General features: G+C 40.5%; 1 protein-coding gene across 2 annotated transcripts in view; it reads right to left on the reverse strand.

The window, feature by feature from the left end:
- LOC138958834 (WD repeat-containing protein 90-like) overlaps positions 1-20,513 on the reverse strand; it is a 50,194-nt gene that overhangs the window by 12,999 nt on the left and 16,682 nt on the right. The window contains exons 21-33 of one of the 2 annotated variants that reach the window (XM_070330136.1): positions 19,591-19,719; positions 19,041-19,171; positions 18,795-18,823; positions 16,839-16,979; positions 12,576-12,781; positions 12,032-12,241; positions 10,212-10,314; positions 8,722-8,796; positions 8,085-8,131; positions 7,141-7,300; positions 6,100-6,344; positions 2,131-2,266; positions 916-936 (exon numbers count right to left, since the gene is read on the reverse strand). In XM_070330136.1, coding sequence (XP_070186237.1) covers positions 916-936; positions 2,131-2,266; positions 6,100-6,344; positions 7,141-7,300; positions 8,085-8,131; positions 8,722-8,796; positions 10,212-10,314; positions 12,032-12,241; positions 12,576-12,781; positions 16,839-16,979; positions 18,795-18,823; positions 19,041-19,171; positions 19,591-19,719 — 1,633 coding nt within the window. The remainder of the gene's footprint in view (positions 1-915; positions 937-2,130; positions 2,267-6,099; positions 6,345-7,140; positions 7,301-8,084; positions 8,132-8,721; positions 8,797-10,211; positions 10,315-12,031; positions 12,242-12,575; positions 12,782-16,838; positions 16,980-18,794; positions 18,824-19,040; positions 19,172-19,590; positions 19,720-20,513) is intronic. The other variant, XM_070330138.1, reaches the window with a different exon arrangement.

The following is a 20,513-nucleotide window of genomic DNA, read 5'->3' on the forward strand; positions in this document are numbered from 1 at the left end:
ACAAAAAGTGAGAAGACACATTATTAACAAAATCTCGCACAGATAGTGAAATCATTGTGTCCAAGGAATGTTGATATGTTCAAGATCAAATCTGAAAAATACTGAAGTTTTGAGCTACTGCATCCTGGGAAAACCTTCCAACCCTCTGGCATGGTTCCTGTAGGAAAGATGACTTAAAATGGATTATTTGTTCAGAGACAATACCATTACCCACTAAAAAATACAAGTTTTTTAAATGCCTCTAAGAGTAAGAGCCTCCATTTAGTTATATTTTATCAACAATTGAACAAGCATGAAAATTAACACAACAACAAGCTATAGCACTACAAGCATTTTGTCACATGCTGTTATTCAATAAGCAAATAATTCATCTGTTCTAAATCTGCTATGGATTTGCGGTTAGAGGTTTTGAATTTGTGATCGTACATCTCTACATCAGTACATGTGCCTTGTGAATTCAATACGACGACATTCTGCGACGACTGAGAGCCAAGAAAGCATGACATTAATGCAATCTCAGTCCAGTACCAGGACCCATCTTCTTGCATGACTGAACCTGCATACTATGGTTTTCCCCACATGCTGAACGACGTAGAAGCATGGGCTATTTTTACTCTGTGACAAGTGCAAGGTTATTACAGCTAACGAACAGTGTTAATTTTCCAACAGTAATGTCAATGCAGTTTCAGGCTACTGAGACCCACGTTCTAAGGTGGTCAAAACTACATTCTATTTCGTTGTGTTCTTCTAAAATAACTAAAAGCCTAATGATGTCAAAGCATAATTAATTTTACTCTGTGACAGTCTGACCGGTGCATGAGAAACAATGTTAACGCAAGGCTGTTACAGCTGATAAAGAAAGTGGACTTTCCAAAGATGTAAAATGACCTGAATCGCTACCTGTCAATAACTTACCCACATCACTCCTCACACAACCTATACAGAGAACAACATAAGCTGCATGAAAACATGATGAGCCATTAAATGCTATGAAAGAATGCAGGAGGCAGGGCAACAGCTGACAATGTCCACTGCCTAAAGGTGCAAATGCCAATGGCCTGCAATGCTGCCATGAAGGAACATGCCTGTACCACTTACCACACAAGTTACAGAAGAACTGTTTTAATTGTGAGAAGCATGGCCACATTCAGGCATGTTTTCTCCAGTACTTCTCATTAGGACTGTCCTTAACTGAGCCTCAAGTCAACTTTGAACAAAATTCACAAAGTCTTCTTAACAAAAATGTAGTGCCAAAGCTTTGTGCAGCTAGCTTTGTGAAGTCGACTTTGTGAAGTCGACTTGGCCCAATTAATATCAGACTTTAAAGGTTTACCTGTGTAGCTTTTCTGATGAACCGATGTGTCTATGCTGTGTCCTAATTTAACTAAACATAGTCAAGAAGCTTCACTAACCTCTTGTGTTGTATTTTAGCTGCCACCAATTCCAGTTATTCCTACATGATGGTGAAAATTGTAGCTCTTGTCTACAACAATATCCGGAGCCTTGCCTGTATCTTCATCAATTAAACTTTGCACTAAACCGTCATGAGCAGTAACATCTTTGTCTTTATTTCTATCACCTTTTCCCCCAAATAAATCATCCAAAAGGTTATATAATCCAAGTCTCTGTTTTCATCAACTTATAAATAGTAAATGGCCATGAACACCGAAACCCTTTTCTGCTTCTCGATCAACTTGCCATTAGATTTAACTGCCAGGAATATTAAAATCCATGTCTCCATCTTTGTCAACTTACCATTGCAAAAGAGGGCCATAAACATTAAAATCACTGTCTTTATTATCAAATAACCATGGTACTTAATTGTAAAAAAAACACACAAAAAAACATTAAAATACTTTTCTATGTAATCAACAACTTACCTTACTATTGCCCTAACTCATCAAAAATGTACAATCCGTGTCTCAATCTTACATGTGCATCAAGCAAGCCATAAGCATTGATATGGGACCCTCCGAAATCGGTGTATGCCGCCTGAATGGCAGGGTAAAAACGGTCATTCACGTAAAAATCTATTCGTGCAAAAACATGAGTGAACATGGGAGTTTCAGCCCATGTACGACGAAGTAGAAGAAGAAGAAGATATGTGTGTTTCTATCTTCATCAACTTACCAATTTCACAGGTGTCGGCGTCCCAGTGTAGGAAACAAGAGTTGTGCCTGGTGTCCCATGCAGACACTTTGCCGTTGGTGGCCGTCACATAGAGAGTGCTGCCCCCTGTGTACTCCAGGCTTGTGAACGATGTCACCTGTTGATGTATAACCAGATAACACTCTTTGTAATGCTGAGTGCACGCTACTCTTTGAGTGTGTTTTGGAGTGTTCTCTTTCAGCTGGTTATGTAACCAAAGATCAAAGTTGAGAATGTTCAAAATCTCCCTTCAAAGCATGTAATTGTAATCCTAATTCATTTCAAGTTTCGTTCCGATCCGCTTTACGGCTTTTATGGCTTGCATTTAATTCTAATTTCAGGAATTGTCTGATGTCCAGACAGAAAGTTGCACCACTGTGTAGCTGACCATTTAATGTTTCTATGATGTAATTGTGCAGTACTGTGATGTATTTGTTGTTTTTTAGTTTAGAAAAAGATTATCATAAGAGAAAATAAAACACTCAGATAAACTGGATATTATGAGCATCGCATCAAAAGTAACTACCATTATCATCAACAACAGTTAATACTATATATGGCCTTGGCTCAGAATTGGTGTCTAGAAACTGTGACAAAAAGTGTTTTTCAGAAAATGTTGTTTTTATAAACTGCACCTCAAAGAGAAAAAGATGACAAAGACAACCCAACAAGTCTGGAAGAAATCGGACATGTATTGTGTTAACAGTGGACAAAAATGTGCGTACATGCTGTTCATCACCCTTACATCATGTCACAAGATAAACATGCCAATTAAAAGGAAACCTGAATAAACAGCTTACAAATTTCAGTTGCAAATTGACAAAGGAAGCCAAAAGGATAAATATGTACAAAATTCAAAATAAAGTAATTGGAATTACGTTCCCGACAAAAATAAACAGCAGGACAGTTCATCACCTTACAACAATGTGAGGGCCTCAGTTAAAAATAGCAAAAACTTACAGAATTATCAGTTAATATACATGGAATCACATTCATGTACCGATTAGCATCTGTAGCAGATTTCAGAGTGATAATGCAAGCAAATATTTACTTTTAAAGCAATGAAATGTTGAATTGTATGAACAGCAAGTTTCTATTCAGTACAAAAACTAGAAAATCAAACTTAGGTCGCACGTTATCTAGAAAGTCATCTGAAACATCATGTCAAGTGACATAAATTATCATGTTATCATCAACGAGACAAAATTCAAGTTCGTGAACAAGAAACAATTACATAAATTACTCATCCATCTTTTCTGTTCATCACTTTACAGCGTGACAAAGTCACATTTCACATATTAGTATCCAAACGGAACAGAGCTAGAACACAATACACATATCCAGAACACACACATCAAAGGAGGGTAACATCAATGGCAAAAAAAAACTTGTAACTTGAAGCACTCAAAAGTTATCACATGAAAACTGGAGATGTTCATCACATTACAGCAAACTTGTCAAAAAATTGAACATAAATGACTGTCCTGTCTGCATAATTCATTTAACATGTCATTAAACAAGTTACATTAGGTGGCAGACATAAAATATAGAACATTGGAGGAAAAAACCGAGCATAGTAAGATTTAGTGACGCCAATAAGAAAAATGTTCATCACCTTACATCACAAGATGAACACATAATGAGACCCGCAAACCACTTTGGTGACAGAACATAAGCAAAATAAGTGAAAATGGAAGAATATATATGACTTAAGATTAAAAATACTCCAAATATGATATGTTCAAAAAAATAATGTGAGATAGAGAAAACTTTGGTGTTTGTTCATAACTTTACACAAATCAGATTGCAGAGATCTGATGTAAGATGATGAACTGTGCATGCTCATGTGACTTGAAGACATTTTGTAATTAGTTGAACATCACAGATTTTGAACTTGACACAAGTAAAAGGTAACTGTTTAAAAAATTCCAATCAATGACAAAGGAAAACAAAGTTACCTTTGTTCATCACTTTACACACATTTGGCAATAGATGCTTGCTGTAAGGTTATGAACTACGCCAATTAAGTAATTCTAGGAGATAAGTTTGATTTTATCAAAACTATATGAAGATCCGTGGTAAACAATTAGATTAAGGCATTTTTTTCATGACTGATTTCTAAAATAACAACAAAAATTGCTAACTTTTAGATCAGTGTAATTTATTTGTTGAAAAGTGATGAACTACGTCGACATTAGGCATTGCATTTGTCTATCAAAATAACAACATGCTGACGGTTTTATTTTTTTCAAATTATTGGTGAAATCATGCCAGTTATGATTATTTCTCCAGTCTTTCATTAAATTGTTTCTATAAAATGTAAGTTCATCACTTTACAAAAGATCGATAGACATTTTTTTTTTTTTTCACATGTAGGAATCGAATTGAAAATTGTCTCAAGATCGGAAACTACGCACAAGTACTTGCTAAACAATACAGAAAAACAAACATCGTTGCATTGTGACAAATTAACAAACTACAAACATTTATTCATAGCCACGCAGTTCATCACTCTAGATAACACAATTACAGCAAAACATTTACCTTTACGTTCTCTATTTCCTTCGTCCATGACGACTTCATTCACAATGACGCTTCACCCTTTATTGATTTCGCGCCTAAAACAATGGAATGTGACCGCTCACACCTTTCCGATAAAATATTAGTCCGATGAAAAATGTAGTTCATCACGATGCATCTTACAGCAAATTGACACATTTCACCTATGAAGCCATTTTCTGTACAAACTACAACGCAAACCATGAATTTTGATCCAGCAAATAATACTCGGGTCTAGTCTCATCAAATATTTGAGTGAACAACGGCGATTGTATTTTTTGGATAACTCATTGTAGTGAACGATTCATCCGCGTGTTTCCTTACGACAATACGTGATGAACATCACTTCGTTTGTTTCCGGAAAATACTCGGCGATGCATTGACCGTTTCTGCCCGAAAGATACTCTATGATTTCATCAGCCTTTGCAGAACAGGAAAACTTCATTTTCTATGTTATGTCCTCGAACACTATCGCAATAAATTAATCCAATTAGACCCACTGTAAAATGTCACAAACAAATCGAGAAAACTCGGCCGATAGTTAGCACAAATTGCGTCACAGCGACCAAAAGAACAACATCGGCTATCGACTTGAAGTGAAAACGGAAAGGTAAACATGTCTTAGATCCAAGAAATCTCTTTCCGTTGTCCTTCTGTGGCTCTGTTCACAGAAATTAGGCCATGAATAACCCGAGTGGGGGGAAAGTGGAGTTCGACGCCATTTCTGAGCCAAGGCCATATTACCTCTGCTTTCATTCACTATATTTTTTGTACACATCAATGTAACTATAGTTAGACACACTACCAACATAAAGCAAGCAATCTAAACTCAATTAATCAATCAATATGAGGCTTATATCGCGCGTACTCCGTGGGTACAGTTCTAAGCACAGGTATTTTTTTATTTTTTTATTTTTTTTATTTTTATGCAAGTTATATCGCGCACATATTCAAGGCACAGGGATTTATTTATGCCGTGTGAGATGGAATTTTTTTACACAATACATCACGCATTCACATCGGCCAGCAGATCGCAGCCATTTCGGCGCATATCCTACTTTTCACGGCCTATTATTCCAAGTCACACGGGTATTTTGGTGGAATTTTTTTTATCTATGCCTATACAATTTTGCCAGGAAAGACCCTTTTGTCAATCGTGGGATCTTTAACGTGCACACCCCAATGTAGTGTACACTAAGGGACCTCGGTTTTTCGTCTCATCCGAAAGACTAGCACTTGAACCCACCACCTAGGTTAGGAAAGGGGGGAGAAAATTGCTAACGCCCTGACCCAGGGTCGAACTCGCAACCTCTCGCTTCCGAGCGCAAGTGCATTACCACTCGGCCACTCAGCATTGGATTTTAAACAAAAAAGCCCTGATAAGCAACTCACAGCGTTTCCCTCTGGCTTCAAGACCTCATCAGGAACGCCAGCTTCGTGCACTGACAGAGTTGCCTGCGAAGTCGTCTCGTCCAGCAGCCAGAAGAGTAATGTCCCCTCCTCCCCCACGCTGGCAAACTCGTTGACAGTGAAAGGGTCCCATTTCAGACAGTTGACCGCCTCGTCTGTTTTGGCACTGGTCAGAACTGTGTAGGATATTGTTGACCACACCACAACTTCACTGTTGTGATAATCACCTGTGTGTATGAAAGTGAGAATACAGAGGAACCCCCTTCAAGACCTCTCCCATTTTTAAGACTCAAGTTTTTCAGATTATCTGTTCATAAAATTGGTCTTCATTTTAAGACTCCCTACCTTTTAAGATCTGATTTTCTCAGATTTATGAATGTCTTTAAGGTCTTCCACTGAAAAATTCTTCACACCTTCAGAAAATACAGGTTATGAATCTACAGACCTTTCTGTTGCACACAAAAAAAACCACGTTTCTTTTTTCTCCAACATTTTAAACTGCACCATGTTTTGTTTGTTTTTGTTTTTGTTATTTGTTGTTGCAAAACACAGTGGAGATATAAGACAGAACTGTCACCTCACACTTCATCCCATCCTGCTTCCGTTTTATTTTCCTTGTAAATCAGCAGTGTGGGTATGAAGATGCTTTGATTAACATGGAGAATTATAAAGAACTCGAACAAAACTTGTGAAGACGTAAAACAGTGGAGATGATAAAGTGGAATGTTTCTTTCAATGCTTTTCTCTCTCAGGTGCCAAGGTTCTGCATAACTCTCACTTACTGCTGTCCATATTTAGAGAGCTTACTTCCCTTTGTTTCTTAGCCATTGGGGAAAATGAAAAATCTTAGGCAACAAAAGAGAAGTGACTCACCAACTGTGATGAGAAATCAGTCATCCCTGGAGTACGCCATGCACATCACTCTCACTTACTGCTGTCCATATTTAGAGCGCTTACTTCCCTTTGTTTCTTAGCCATTGGGGAAAATGAAAAATCTTAGGCAACGAAAGAGAAGTGACTCACCAACTGTGATGAGGAAGCGATCATCCCTGGAGTACGCCATGCACACAACCTGGTGCTTGTGATGAGTCAGCACCTTTGTACAGGTGTGTGTGGACAAGTCCCATACGCACACCTGACACTGGCTGCTGTCCTCAAAGCACCCACTGGCAGAGGCTAACATCTGGACAACAAAACAAACATATCATTAAAGTGCTGGATGGTTTGCATAGATGCCACTGGTGGAGGCTAGCAACTGAACAACATCACAAACGTATCATTAAAGTGCTGGATGGTTTGCCTGGTTTCTTATTCAAAGGCTGAACCAGGGTACATAAGGGCTTGTATTTTTAACGCAGCAGATTTTCAAACTGCTCTTGCAATGGTCAAACATCAAAAGATCTTTTGACAGAAGGCCTTATTGTGCAAGTTAGCAGGCAGGCAGATATATCTCACGTTTCTCTATCATAGTAAACACCTAAAATGTTTTCTTAGCATTTGAGTAAAGAACTGTTGACATGAAAAGTTTCAAATGAATAAAATCCTCACTGCGCGTCAGACTCGACCCTTATCCTTCCTTGACTGTGGTTTTAAAGCGATAAACCAAACTTGTGAATCAAACTTTGCAAATGTTTCTTACATGACTGAAGTCAACAAATATAAATCAAAAATTTTATAAATAAATTTTCATTTGATTAATATACTTACCCGAATCACATAGGTATAAGTCGTATGAGTTCTACCACGTGCTAGGGAAGCGGTAGTGACGTAGGTCACACCAATGGGAGGTAACCCCCATGGCAAGCGTCCCAAGCTACGCTTCCACTTACACTTTTTTGTTTGTGAGGTTGCTTCCCTTTAACTGTTAGACGGGTAGCGATTTTCAGACCTTAGCATCTCTGACTGCGTCAATGCTTATATGTGATTCGGAGTAAGAATATGTAATTTAACGGACATTACAAACTAACCTGATGATCATTCCGCACAGCTAGAGTGGAAACCTCCTCTGCATGACCTGCAAGAATATGCAATGCAGAAAAGAGGGTTAAAACAATGTGCTAACTTGTATGTTAAACTTGTTAAGAAAAAAATATGAACAGAATGAACAGTGCAAGGCTTCTTAACAATGACCTCATAAATATGGTCATACAAGCACACGCACACAGACCGATAGAACCAAATGCTTCAAATCATAGAACCAAATGCTTCAAATCATGTCAACTTGCTTCGTATAATATGATGTCACATAGCACATACGTCTACACACACACACACGCACACAAATGCACACACACAGAAGGTATTCCTTGAAATGCCATTGAGATAGCATGTTTGTATGCTAATTTGACCGGAGTGTCACACACACACACGCACACAAATGCACACACACACACAGAAGGTATTCCTTGAAATGCCATTGAGATAGCAAGTTTGTATGCTAATTTGACCGGAGTGTGTTTATGAATATTGATCAACTGTCTGGGTGTCTTGCCCTGCAGGTGTCATGCCTGTCTCTGAACATTCAAACTCCCCTCTACAAACAACTATGTAAACAAGAGACTGAGAAGAAGGGATACGTGTCTCTCCTCTGTTGTCAGTGCTTACCTTGAAGGTGTGTTTGTTTTCCTGTACTCAGATCCTCCACCACCACAATGCAGCCACTGGAGTACACAAACAGGCCTGTAACAACACAAACATCAACAATATCAACTCAAACCTACAGATACTGGCAGCTCAGATTCTCCCTCTGGGTTTGCAAACATTCTTCACAAGTGATGTCATTTCTCAGATTTGAGATAATAAAGTTAATTTGATTTGATTTGATTTGGTCCCTCTGTTTTCAGGATTCTAAAAATCTCAGAAATTGAGGTCTTAGAGAAGGGGTCTTAAAACAGAGTCTCATTTAGACATTGTGCAGTGACAATCAAGGCAAATGAGTCTCATTTAGACATTGTGCATAGTCTCATTTAGACATTGTGCAGAGTCTCATTTAGACATTGTGCATAGTCTCATTTAGACATTGTGCAGAGTCTCATTTAGACATTGTGCAAAGTCTCATTTAGACATTGTGCATAGTCTCATTTAGACATTGTGCATAGTCTCATTTAGACATTGTGCAGAGTCTCATTTAGACATTGTGCAGTGACAATCAAGGCAAATGAGTCTCATTTAGACATTGTGCATAGTCTCATTTAGACATTGTGCAGAATCTCATTTAGACATTGTGCAGTGACAATCAAGGCAAATGAGGCATATTCAGACATTGTGCCGTGACAATCAAGGCAAATGAGGCATATTCAGACATTGTGCCGTGACAATCAAGGCAAATGAGGCATATTCAGACATTGTGCAGAGTCTCATTTAGACATTGTGCAGTGACAATCAAGGCAAATGAGGCATATTCAGACATTGTGCCGTGACAATCAAGGCAAATGAGGCATATTCAGACATTGTGCCGTGACAATCAAGGCAAATGAGGCATATTCAGACATTGTACAGTGACAATCAAGGCAAATGAGGCATATTCAGACATTGTACAGTGACAATCAAGGCAAATGAGGCATATTCAGACATTGTGCAGTGACAATCAAGGCAAATGAGGCATATTCAGACATTGTGCAGTGACAATCAAGGCAAATGAGGCATATTCAGACATTGTGCAGAGTCTCATTTAGACATTGTGCAGAGTCTCATTTAGACATTGTGCAGAGTCTCATTTAGACATTGTGCAGTGACAATCAAGGCAAATGAGGCATATTCAGACATTGTGCAGTGACAATCAAGGCAAATGAGGCATATTCAGACAATATGCGGTGAAAATCAAGTGGAAGTCTGAAATCAGGGAGTTTTCAAAATGAGGTTTCATTTCAGTGCCTTCGTATAACTTCTATATGTGCTCTGCCATACTAATCATACTCTTCCCCCATTTTTCAAGCGGAGTACATTGATTTTCCATCACACACACTAGACAGCATTCGTATATTGTGGACCAAGGCTGCATTGAACTTTGCCAATTGAGTCCAGATTAAGTATAGAAAGATGAAAACCCGAAGACTTTCCTTGAACCTTCAAAAGAAAAAAGCTGAAATACTGACCCGTATCGGGGCACCAGACCATGTTGTCCCGCCCATTCCCGCTGTAGCCAATGACACTGGAGAGGCGTAACCCCGCCTGGTTGGGAGGGGCAGTGTAACGACGCTGAAACATGTCCAGATGTACATTCATTACTTTCTTCTACGGGTCTAAATGCCTTTTTCATTTACATCACATCTTACGAATGATTGTCTAACAATATGAATTTCTAGGAGGGTAGGCAAAGCTATAAACACTCCTAATTCAAAACAGGCTAAACAAAGTTGTAAACATTCCAAATTAGCAAGGAACATGAGATGTAACAGTGAAGAACTCCCCCCTCTTCAAGAGCTGAATTTGTTATTAGAATAAACAAGTCGCGTAAGGCAAAATAACAACATTTAGTCAAGCTGTCGAACTCACAGAATGAAACTGAACGCACTGCATTTTTTCACCAAGACCGCATACTCGTAGTTTCGTCAGTCCACCGCTCGTGGCAGAGGCAGTGAAATCGACAAGCCAGAATAGTGCGGTAATGGTCGCACTGAGCAGGATAACACGCTTTTCTGTATCTCTATTCTTTTTAGCGTACTGAGTTTGTTTTTAATCCAAACATATCCTATCTATATGTTTTTGGAATCAGGGACCGACAAGGAATAAGATGAAATTGTTTCTAAATCGATTTCGGACAATTAATTTTAATCATAATTTTCATATTTTTTAATTTTCAGAGCTTGTTTGTAATCCAAATATAACATATGTAAATGTTTTTGGAATCAGAAAACGACGAAGAATAAGATGAAATTGTTTTTGGATCGTTTAAAAAACAAACATTTTTAAGGACAAGTTTCCGATTTTTAATGACCAAATTCATTCATTATTTTTTAAGCCACTAAGCTGAAATGCAATACGGAAGTCCGGCCTTCGTCGAAGATTGCTTTGCCAAAATGTCAAGCAATTTGATTGAAAAATGAGGGTGTGACAGTGCCGCCTCAACTTTTACAAAAAAACGGATATGACGTCATCAAAGACATTTATCCAAAAAATAAAAATAAACGCCCTGGGATATCATTCCCAGGAACTCTCATGTCAAATTTCATAAAGATCGGTCCAGTAGTTTAGTCTGAATCGCTTTACACAGACACACAGACACACACATACACCACGACCCTCGTCTCGATTCCCCCTCTATGTTAAAACATTTAGTCAAAACTTGACTAAATGTAAAAAGCAAGAATGGTGAGTTAATGGAACATTTGAAGACAAAATTAAAAATTAAACGTTCTATTAACTAACCATTCTTGGTTTTTGGCTCACGTAAGTGTAGCCTATGCGATCGTAACTTTGTCTGTCTGTGCGTGTGTGCGTGCGTATGTCTGTGGTAGAAACTTTAACATTTGAAGACGTCACATTATGGCGTAAGAGGGTTAGACGTCACGCGAAGGAATTACTGAAAGTCTCGGTCATTGTTATTTTGAGCGGGCCGAGACTAGTTGGCAGTCGTGTCCCTGTAAGTTACAGGCTACATGCAGACAGACAGATCTAGATCTAGTGTCTCGCTTTCTTGCACAGTGTCACCTATGCTTACTGTGTGTGTGTGTGTGTGTGTGTATGTGTGACGGAGTGATTGAGTTTGTGTTACTGTTTGTCGATTTCTTACGTGAGCCTTGAAGGCTTCGCCTCTTGTTATTCTGTATTTTGGAATGTTAGCAGTCTATCTGTGTTTGGAATCGTGAATAAAGCACACACATTTCTACACTGAATATAACATAAATGTTCAATTATAATGACAAAACCTGAATGTGTCTACATTGTAATATCACCTTACAAGGAAATGCATTACCTGGGCAATTGCATAAGATCTGTCCCTTGGAATGTAGTGTTTCTGACAGGAAGGCTTTGACAATTGCGATGACTTCACCGATTTATTTCTTGTCTTCTTCTGCTGCTTCCTGCTGCCAGCCTGTGTGCGAGGTTTGGGCTGATGAGGAGAGTGCTTCGTGAAGGCGTCCTGTCCGACCTTGTTTATAGACAGCTCTGTAAACTGCATAGTCTGGAAAAGAAAATGATCAATCTAAAATGAGACAGGGCATAGCATGTTGAGCTTTAGTCTGTGCCCTTTTGATACTGTCGTCATACTACAGTGGTACCTGCGATGTGAGGCTCCTCCAGTAAGAGGACACCTCCCAAGGAAGGACACATTCTGTTTATCCTTTGTCTATTACTTTGACCAAAATATACCTATCATGACTGGCCACCTGCAATATGCAGACACTTTGGGCTGGTTACTCACATGAATCATTGTACATCTAGTACTGCACTTCTGTCAATCATCAAACTCTGTAACTTCACTCTAGCTTCAGCCCCTTTCACGCACCAGAACTTACTAGATGAGTATCCCCAAGGTCTTTAACAGAGTGACTCCGAGACAGCTTTCCACTGTGATTTGGAATGTCCTTGTCTGAATGCTCTGAGTCTGTATAACCATGGTTATCGCCTCTGCGGTTACCATGGACGGCGAAACCTGCACTGGCGGAAGCGTCAGGTGGAGGGGCATCTGGTTCTGATATCACTGTCTCCATGTCCGTGTCATCTGCAATATATATATCTATATATATATATATACGACTAGTGTCTGTCTGTCTGTCTGTCTGTCTGTTCGCGATGCACGGCCAAAGTTCTCGGTGGATCTTTTTCAAATTTGGACACCGTATTCAGCTACACCCCGGACACAACCTCATCGATGAGATATTTCAACACGTGCTCTCAGCGCGCAGCGCTGTGCGCGCTGAACCGATTTGTTTTTTTGTTTTTTTTTCGGGATCCACTACCAGTAACTCTTCCTTATCTTCTCCAGTGTTTTCAGCCGCGATTATCTCCCTTCCTCCGTGTGGCGTCAATCCATATTCCCGTTACTACGTTACTATTTTTAGAAGGTCACTGCACGTTACTATTTTTAGAAGGTCTCCAGTGTTTTGCGCGTTTATCTCCTTTCCTTCATGCGCCGGCAAAGCCGGCGTACACCCGGCAAAGCCGGGTCCCAGGCACAGCCTGGTATTCGGCTCTACTTCTTCCCGGCGAAGCCAGTACCCGGCGAAGCGGGTAATCATCTAGTATATATATATATATATATATATATACAAACAAATATGGAAAAAATAACAAAAACAAGCCTTCACGTTTTCACCAATATTTCGGCCTCGTGGCCTTCGTCAGGGTGTTCTATAATTAGCTCGCACGATGTTTACAAATATCCTTTGACGTAATTATACATGACGTAATATGTTTTGCTTGCCGGAATTCCAAAAATGAATAAGACAGTAACAAAGCCTGGTTCTAAACAAGTGGATTGTTAAAGATGATGCAGTGCTTAACACCTGGATGATAACAAGGTGGGTGGGAGACATTGAGGACTTCAAAACGGGCAAGTAAAGGTGAAAGATAGTATGCACATGAACGCTCGTTGCATGACCACTGAGTGCGTTCGCACGTGCTAGCACACACCCCTACATAATCATCATGTACCCACAGACACACACACTGACACAGGTACATCCACACACACACGCACCCAACGCACATATACATACACGCACACACACGCAATCGCGTGCACACACATATTTTTGTATTAACGGGCACATGCAGATTTACATGCCCGCTTATGTGCGTTGACATGTTAATATGTTAGCAAGTAGATTAATTGTTTTTCTGTTTTCAACATCCGATGTGGTAAGTTCTGGATCGACGCAAGTTAGTTTCCTTTCTCAGTTGATAGGGTTGTCCCTATGGTTGAAAACAATGTATATACAAGTTCATCATTGTAAAACAGGCGGTTCATGAAAAGTACATATCTTTTAAACCGTTGTTGTCAAATTTACTTTCAAAAGTTAAACACGTCCCGGACGTGATCGCAGGAATGTTACATCAACTATAAGGTGTTGTCACATCTGACATTTATTTGGTGACAGTGTTTAGTCCACTTGGAAAGACTGTTTGTAGCTTTCTGATCCAAAACTGTTCCCTCTCATGCCTGTGTGTAGGGTTGTTGGTGTACACCTGTTCGATGGGTAAACACCGCATGTCCTGCAGTGAGTGTCCAGGTAAACTGAAGTGCATTGTCACATGTGTACCAACATTTTTTGGGATATATATATACATATGTCGTGCCGAATTCACGTAATTGCCGATTCCGTGTAATGGGCAACATTTTTGCCCATTTCGCGTAATCGGCAAAAAGCTGCCCAACACGTGAAATCGGCAGCGTTTTGCCGAAATCGCGTAAAGGCTTCTAAAATTTGCCCATTTTGCGAAATCGGCAGCCACTTTTTGGTTTTAAAGTTCTCAAATGTCTGGGATATCATCACACTTAGACAACTAGATTCTCGAATGGATAGATATTGCAATAATTGATAAGTTATGGCAAGTTATTTCAGAAAGTGTAGTTTTCGTGCATTTCCGGAGTTATGCTCGACACAGACCAACATAGACCATACAAAACATAGTAGGGAGGTAAAGCAATGTTAATGCAATGTTCTGGTGACACAAAAAGTAACAGACTGGCTGTCGCTTTTGCGAAATGGGCAAATTTTAGAAGCCTTTACGCATTTTAGGCAAAACGCTGCCGATTTCACGTAATGGGCAGCGTTTTGCCGATTACCCGAAATGGGCAAAAATGTTGCCGATTCCGTGAATTTGGCAATTCCGTGAATTCGGCACGACATATATATATATTTTCATTTTTTCACATTTTTTTTAGATATACAGGCAAATCCAGCTAACTCACAAACGGTTAAGTCAAAAATTCGCTTAGCACACAAAGAAATTCTGGTCCGGAATTATCCCTCTTTATCTATGTGTACAAAGTACCCTGAGCTCGAAATGGGATTTCTCTTACGTAAGTCGAAAGACGGATAGCACACAACAGAAAGTCAGTCCCAAAGACAAAGTTTACTCTATATTTACTGCAGCAACTCGAAACACGAAACTTGGCGTCTCACACTAGCGCATTGTGTAACCTTATTCCCTTCTTCTCTACACGGACGCCACACCGACTGGTCAGTCGGCACGCAATAAAGTATGAACTGAAGTTAGGAGGGGGCGAGGAGTAAGGAGGGGGCGAGGAGTAAGGAGAATTATCCAACTCCAAGAAAACATTCTGAAAAAGGTGGGGAAGTGGTGACAAGGCAGTGAACGCACTCACCATGCACTGAAAGCAGCCACACAAACACAGCACAGAGGCAGAGGCAGGTGTGCAGATGCTTTGTGAGAATAAGCGTTGAAAACCAGTTTGAATAAAAAAAAAACAGCAGATAGAGGCGCATGTCATAATCATTCTTCTTGTCTGGCTTTATTGACTGCATGCTGATCTTGTGGCAGTGACTTTTCACTCTTCAGTCGGACTGTACACAAACCGCTCTCACTCTCCCTCACTGACTACCCTAAGCCCTGACAACTGATCCTTGGAAATTGTTTGGAAGAGTACACCTCTCTATTTCTCTCCAATGCTCTTCCTGCTGACTTCAGTGACACCGGACACCCCACTGAGTTTAGCCAGCTACCCCCCCCCCCCCCTCTCTCTCTCTCTCCCCGGCCCCAGCCATGTACTGTTTGGTGCTGTGGCCAGAGAGGTGTCACCGGCTAATTGAGGCCAGCTGCACTGTTCACTCAGAGCAAAACTAGTTGACTGTGTCTAACTTTTGACAAAGCAACACAACTGAAGGGTTCACAGATTAGGTAACCGACTCACTGGTCAAGGCTGCAGGGAAACAAGAGTATCTTGTCAATGAAAGAGGTTACACACAGATACGCGATGCTGAGAACGGTGGCCGATTTTTCACTCTCTTTCTCGGAGGGCCTTCATCATTGCAGGGACTGCTGTAAAGAAATGCTTGCTCAGAAACTAACTCTTTTTGCATTGAAACATGCACCAGAACTGGTGGACACCATCGACAATGTCAAACATGAAATCGAAGCAGTTTGCTTGAGGAAACGGTCGTCAGCAACTCAAACTTCTCTGTTTTCTTTTTTTAAGAAAATCTGAGGTGACTTTCTTTGTGGCCCCGCCCCCTCCCTCTGTAAGGACCCCCCTCCATAAGGACCGATTTTTGTCAACATTTTCAAGGTCGCTAGAGAGGGGTTCCACTGTACTATGACCAAGTCGAAATTTCGGATAGGACACAATAACAATTCGGTCCCTTCAATTTCGTCTTATCCGGATTTGCCTGTATATACCTGGTCTACATGTGTAGACAAACACAGACACATATAGACACAGAATCAGACCCCTACACAAAGACTGACAAATCAACATGTGGACTTGCACATGCACACACACATACATGAGTCGACTCAAACAGGCAGACAAATAGATGAGAACACACAGACACACCCTCACACACACAAAGAGCTGAGGTCTTCTACCCTGGAGGAGGTAAATGAAGACAGAATGCACACACAGTAACAATCAGAATACCCCAACCTTCACAAGAATCACTTTCAAAGAAAGAATCCATGGAGTGACCGACCTCCAATGTGTATACAGCTGATGTCTTCCTCCCCAGCGGCAGACTATGAAAGCCCAAGGCATACATAGGCAAGTAACACTCTGAAAAATCAACTCTGTAACTAACAATACATGCCGGACTCACCTCCATTGTGTATAGAGCTGAGGTCCTCCACCCTTGAGGAGGGTAAGGTGGGCAGAACAGGGCGTGGTGGTGTGCTGCGTGGGTATTCAAGCTGAGAGTAGTCAAGTGGTTGTTGAACAATCCCAGGAACAAAGTGGTCATCTAGAAGAGGATAACAAAACCACAACATATAATAGGTCATCACTGATAAGACTGTCTATTTAACAGACCTGTTTACGTATTTGGAACAGTTGGTGTATTTTCCCCAGAGACTTGTGTATTTCAAAATATTGAGTGTATTTTCTTACCAGGTAGAGGTGCTTGTTGATGTGACCGATGTAAAAGCGTTAGCAGTAAAATTCCAATACAGCGTTTTGACATTTTCACTTATTGAACACGCTTTCACAACGGCGGATTTTGATTCTAGTTGGATCACGTATAATCCAATGAAATTATAGACCAATCGTAAGTGCTAACCGAAGCAAACCAGATTTGATCCATGGCCAATCGCGAACACAACCCACATTCAGTTACGAGACGCAATAAATAAAAAACCATATTTTATTTTTGTAATCGTCGTACTTTCTTATCAACCAGCGTATTTATCGTATTCTTGGAAACTTGGCGTACAAAATACGACGAAATCGTTTAGAGTAAACAGGTCTGCAATTACAGTGCAGTGCGTAAATTGTACCTTTTGGGTTGACACATATATATATATATATATATATATATACTACTTACTAGAGGAATACCCGGCCGTCTTAGAGCACATGTTGAACATTTTTATCCACCAGTTTGTGCCCACACAAAGGAAGGCAAGAACATTCAGAGAGACAAAAGCCGCCAGACCCAATCACAAACAGAACTCTACAATCCACAGGTGTTGCCTGGCGAGCTAGCTATAAATAGCTCACAACTTCTAAGGCGAACAACTCTGCAGAGTCTGCTGTGAAGGGCGGCGGTAGTCTCCCTGTCACACTCGACCCCCTTTGAATAAACTTTGTCCCCAAAGTTCGGAACCATGGACCCGCCAAGCTTAGGTCCCTCCCAGGTTGGTGGAATGGGAACAGCACGAAAATGATTCAGTGGCCTGAACATTTCATGTCGAGTCCCATCCCTGTCGACGACGCCAAATGTAACCGAGTGCCGAAACACCACAATCACCTTTGAAGGCGAAGTCCACTCAAACGGGATTGAGAATTTTAGAGCTTATTTCTAAGCCCTATAATAACTGTTATGGCTTCTCAAAGGAAGGCCAGAACATACAGAGAGACCAAAGCCGCCAGACCCCATCACAAACAGAACTCTACAATCCACAGGTGTTGCCTACACACACACACACACACACACACACACACACACACACACACACACACACACACAGAAACCGTATATATCTATCTATATATATAAATATATAGAGATAGATGACAGTGGATTTTTCGATAAATAGATTCGACCTTTGAACTTTTACAGTGAGGACAACTTACAGGTACATGCAAGGAAAGCCGCGTTCTGGACAGTGCAGTGACCTTCTAAAAATTGTAACGGGAATATGGATTGACGCCACACGAAGGAAGGGAGATAAACGCGCAAAACACTGGAGAAGATAAGGAAAAGTTACTGGGAATGGATGTAGTCGATCTACAGAAAAACCAAAATCGGTTCAGCGCTGCGCGCTGAGAGCACGTGTTGACAATTCTCATCGACCAGGTTGTGTCCGGGGTCTACCTGAATATGCCCACCAAATTTGAAGCAGATCCATCGAGAACTTTGGCCGTGCATCGCGAACACACAGACAGACACAAGTCGTATATATATATAGATATAGATATGAGAGTGCAGTCTGTCTTTCTGTCAGTGTCTGTTTGTTTGTCTGTCTCTCTCTTCCTCTATAATGTATAAAGGTACGCACTCCTGTACACCATTTCATGTGTACACATTTACACATCAAGTAAACATATATACACTCACCAGCTTCTTTATGAGACAGCATCCTGCCTCTGAAAAAAAACAAAAAACAGAACAAAATGTCAACAAAATAACTCTTTAATAGCAGATGCTAAAACTTACAATGTATGTCCAAAAGAAAGTTCAACACAACAGCTTTCCATGAAAAACCAACAGATTGCTTGGTGCAGTAGCTTGCACAAACATGCGTACATGTTGTCTTTCCAAGTTACAAACCACCACTCAAATTCAGACCTTAAGACTACTTACACAACAGGGGGTGTGGGGGATCTGGCCGCCAGGTTGTTCCAGATGTAGATGGCCTCTCCAGCGGAGATGATGTTCTGGGAATCTGGGGTGTATACCACCTTACTTGCTGACTCGGAGTGACCAATGAACACCTGGGCAAGACAGTGTTACAGCTTATCATATGATCGTTTTCACTCTTTTCACTGAAGCAAGCAACAAAGAATCTGAATTCATGGTACATGCACTGTACCTATAACCAGTCCTGTTGTGTTTTCTACTGTGTATTACACGAGCTAAGAAAAATGCAGAATATGCTTACCTGACCCATTGCATGGTTTCCTGATGTTGTACATGCACACACACGCACACACACTAACAGACACAAACACACACAAACACACACACACACACACACACACAGACACACTCACACACACACACACACAGTCAGGCAGGACAAGGGACACTTTCATTCAAGGCATAAATATTAACTTGAAATTAAGTGAACTTCTATTCTGTAGACTCCTACACGTGACAGGAGTCCCAAACAATGCAATCTATGCACACTCACCTGGAAGTTGATGTCCAGTCTCATGGTGTAGTCCCAGACCTTGAGCACCTTGTCACCGGCAGTTATCAGGTATTTCCCATCCTTGGACACCACCAGGCTGCTGCAGCCAGTGCGGTGAATGTTGTTCACCTGCAAGCAATCGAAACCATTACAGTGCTACAGTGGGACCCCCCTGTTAAGACCCTCTTTGCAGACTTTCTGTTCATAGCCTCTGTAAATTTACCCCCATTTTAAGACTCCCTCCTTTTTAAGACCTGATTTTCTAAGATTTTTGGAGGTCTTAAAAGGGGGGTTCCACTGTACCTGCACTGTAAAGAAACTCCAGTGAAAAAATGCTTCCTTATTATATCACAGACTTTTGGGGGGGTGGTCCCACAGCTATCCTCTCCCCACAGCTGCCAATGTATGATGCAAGCCTTAACAAAACACTCAAAATACAAACACTAGTTCATTCTGACAAACCAGCTAGGATGCATTCAAATTTTAGTTTATAAAACATGTTGGTATTCAAAAAGTTACTATATAAAGAGTTCCTTTATCTTGATTCAGTCAGACAACACGAAAGAAGAAATCTAGTGCCAAAGCAGCTGTCTAAACAAAAGACCATGCAGAAACTGATACATGTACATGTACACTGCATTAAGTGTCAGGCATGAGATTATGAAATTTAAAAAATGCTTGAAAGCATGCTGTCCCCCCATAAAATTTCCTAACAAGAAGAGCAAACGCTCGATCGAGTCACTTTCGCAGTTCTGAATATTATATGAGGCATCAGATGGACAGGAAGAAATTGCTATTCACAACACAATGAGTCACGTTCACATAAAATTTGAGCCCGGTCACTTTTATAGTTTCCGAGAAAAGCCCAACGTTAAGTTGTGTGTTGCCGAACAGAAAAGGCTAGTTATCTCCCTTGTTTTTCT

The sequence above is a fragment of the Littorina saxatilis genome, linkage group LG2 (genome assembly GCF_037325665.1).
Source record: "Littorina saxatilis isolate snail1 linkage group LG2, US_GU_Lsax_2.0, whole genome shotgun sequence".
In the NCBI taxonomy this organism is placed as follows: domain Eukaryota; kingdom Metazoa; phylum Mollusca; class Gastropoda; order Littorinimorpha; family Littorinidae; genus Littorina; species Littorina saxatilis.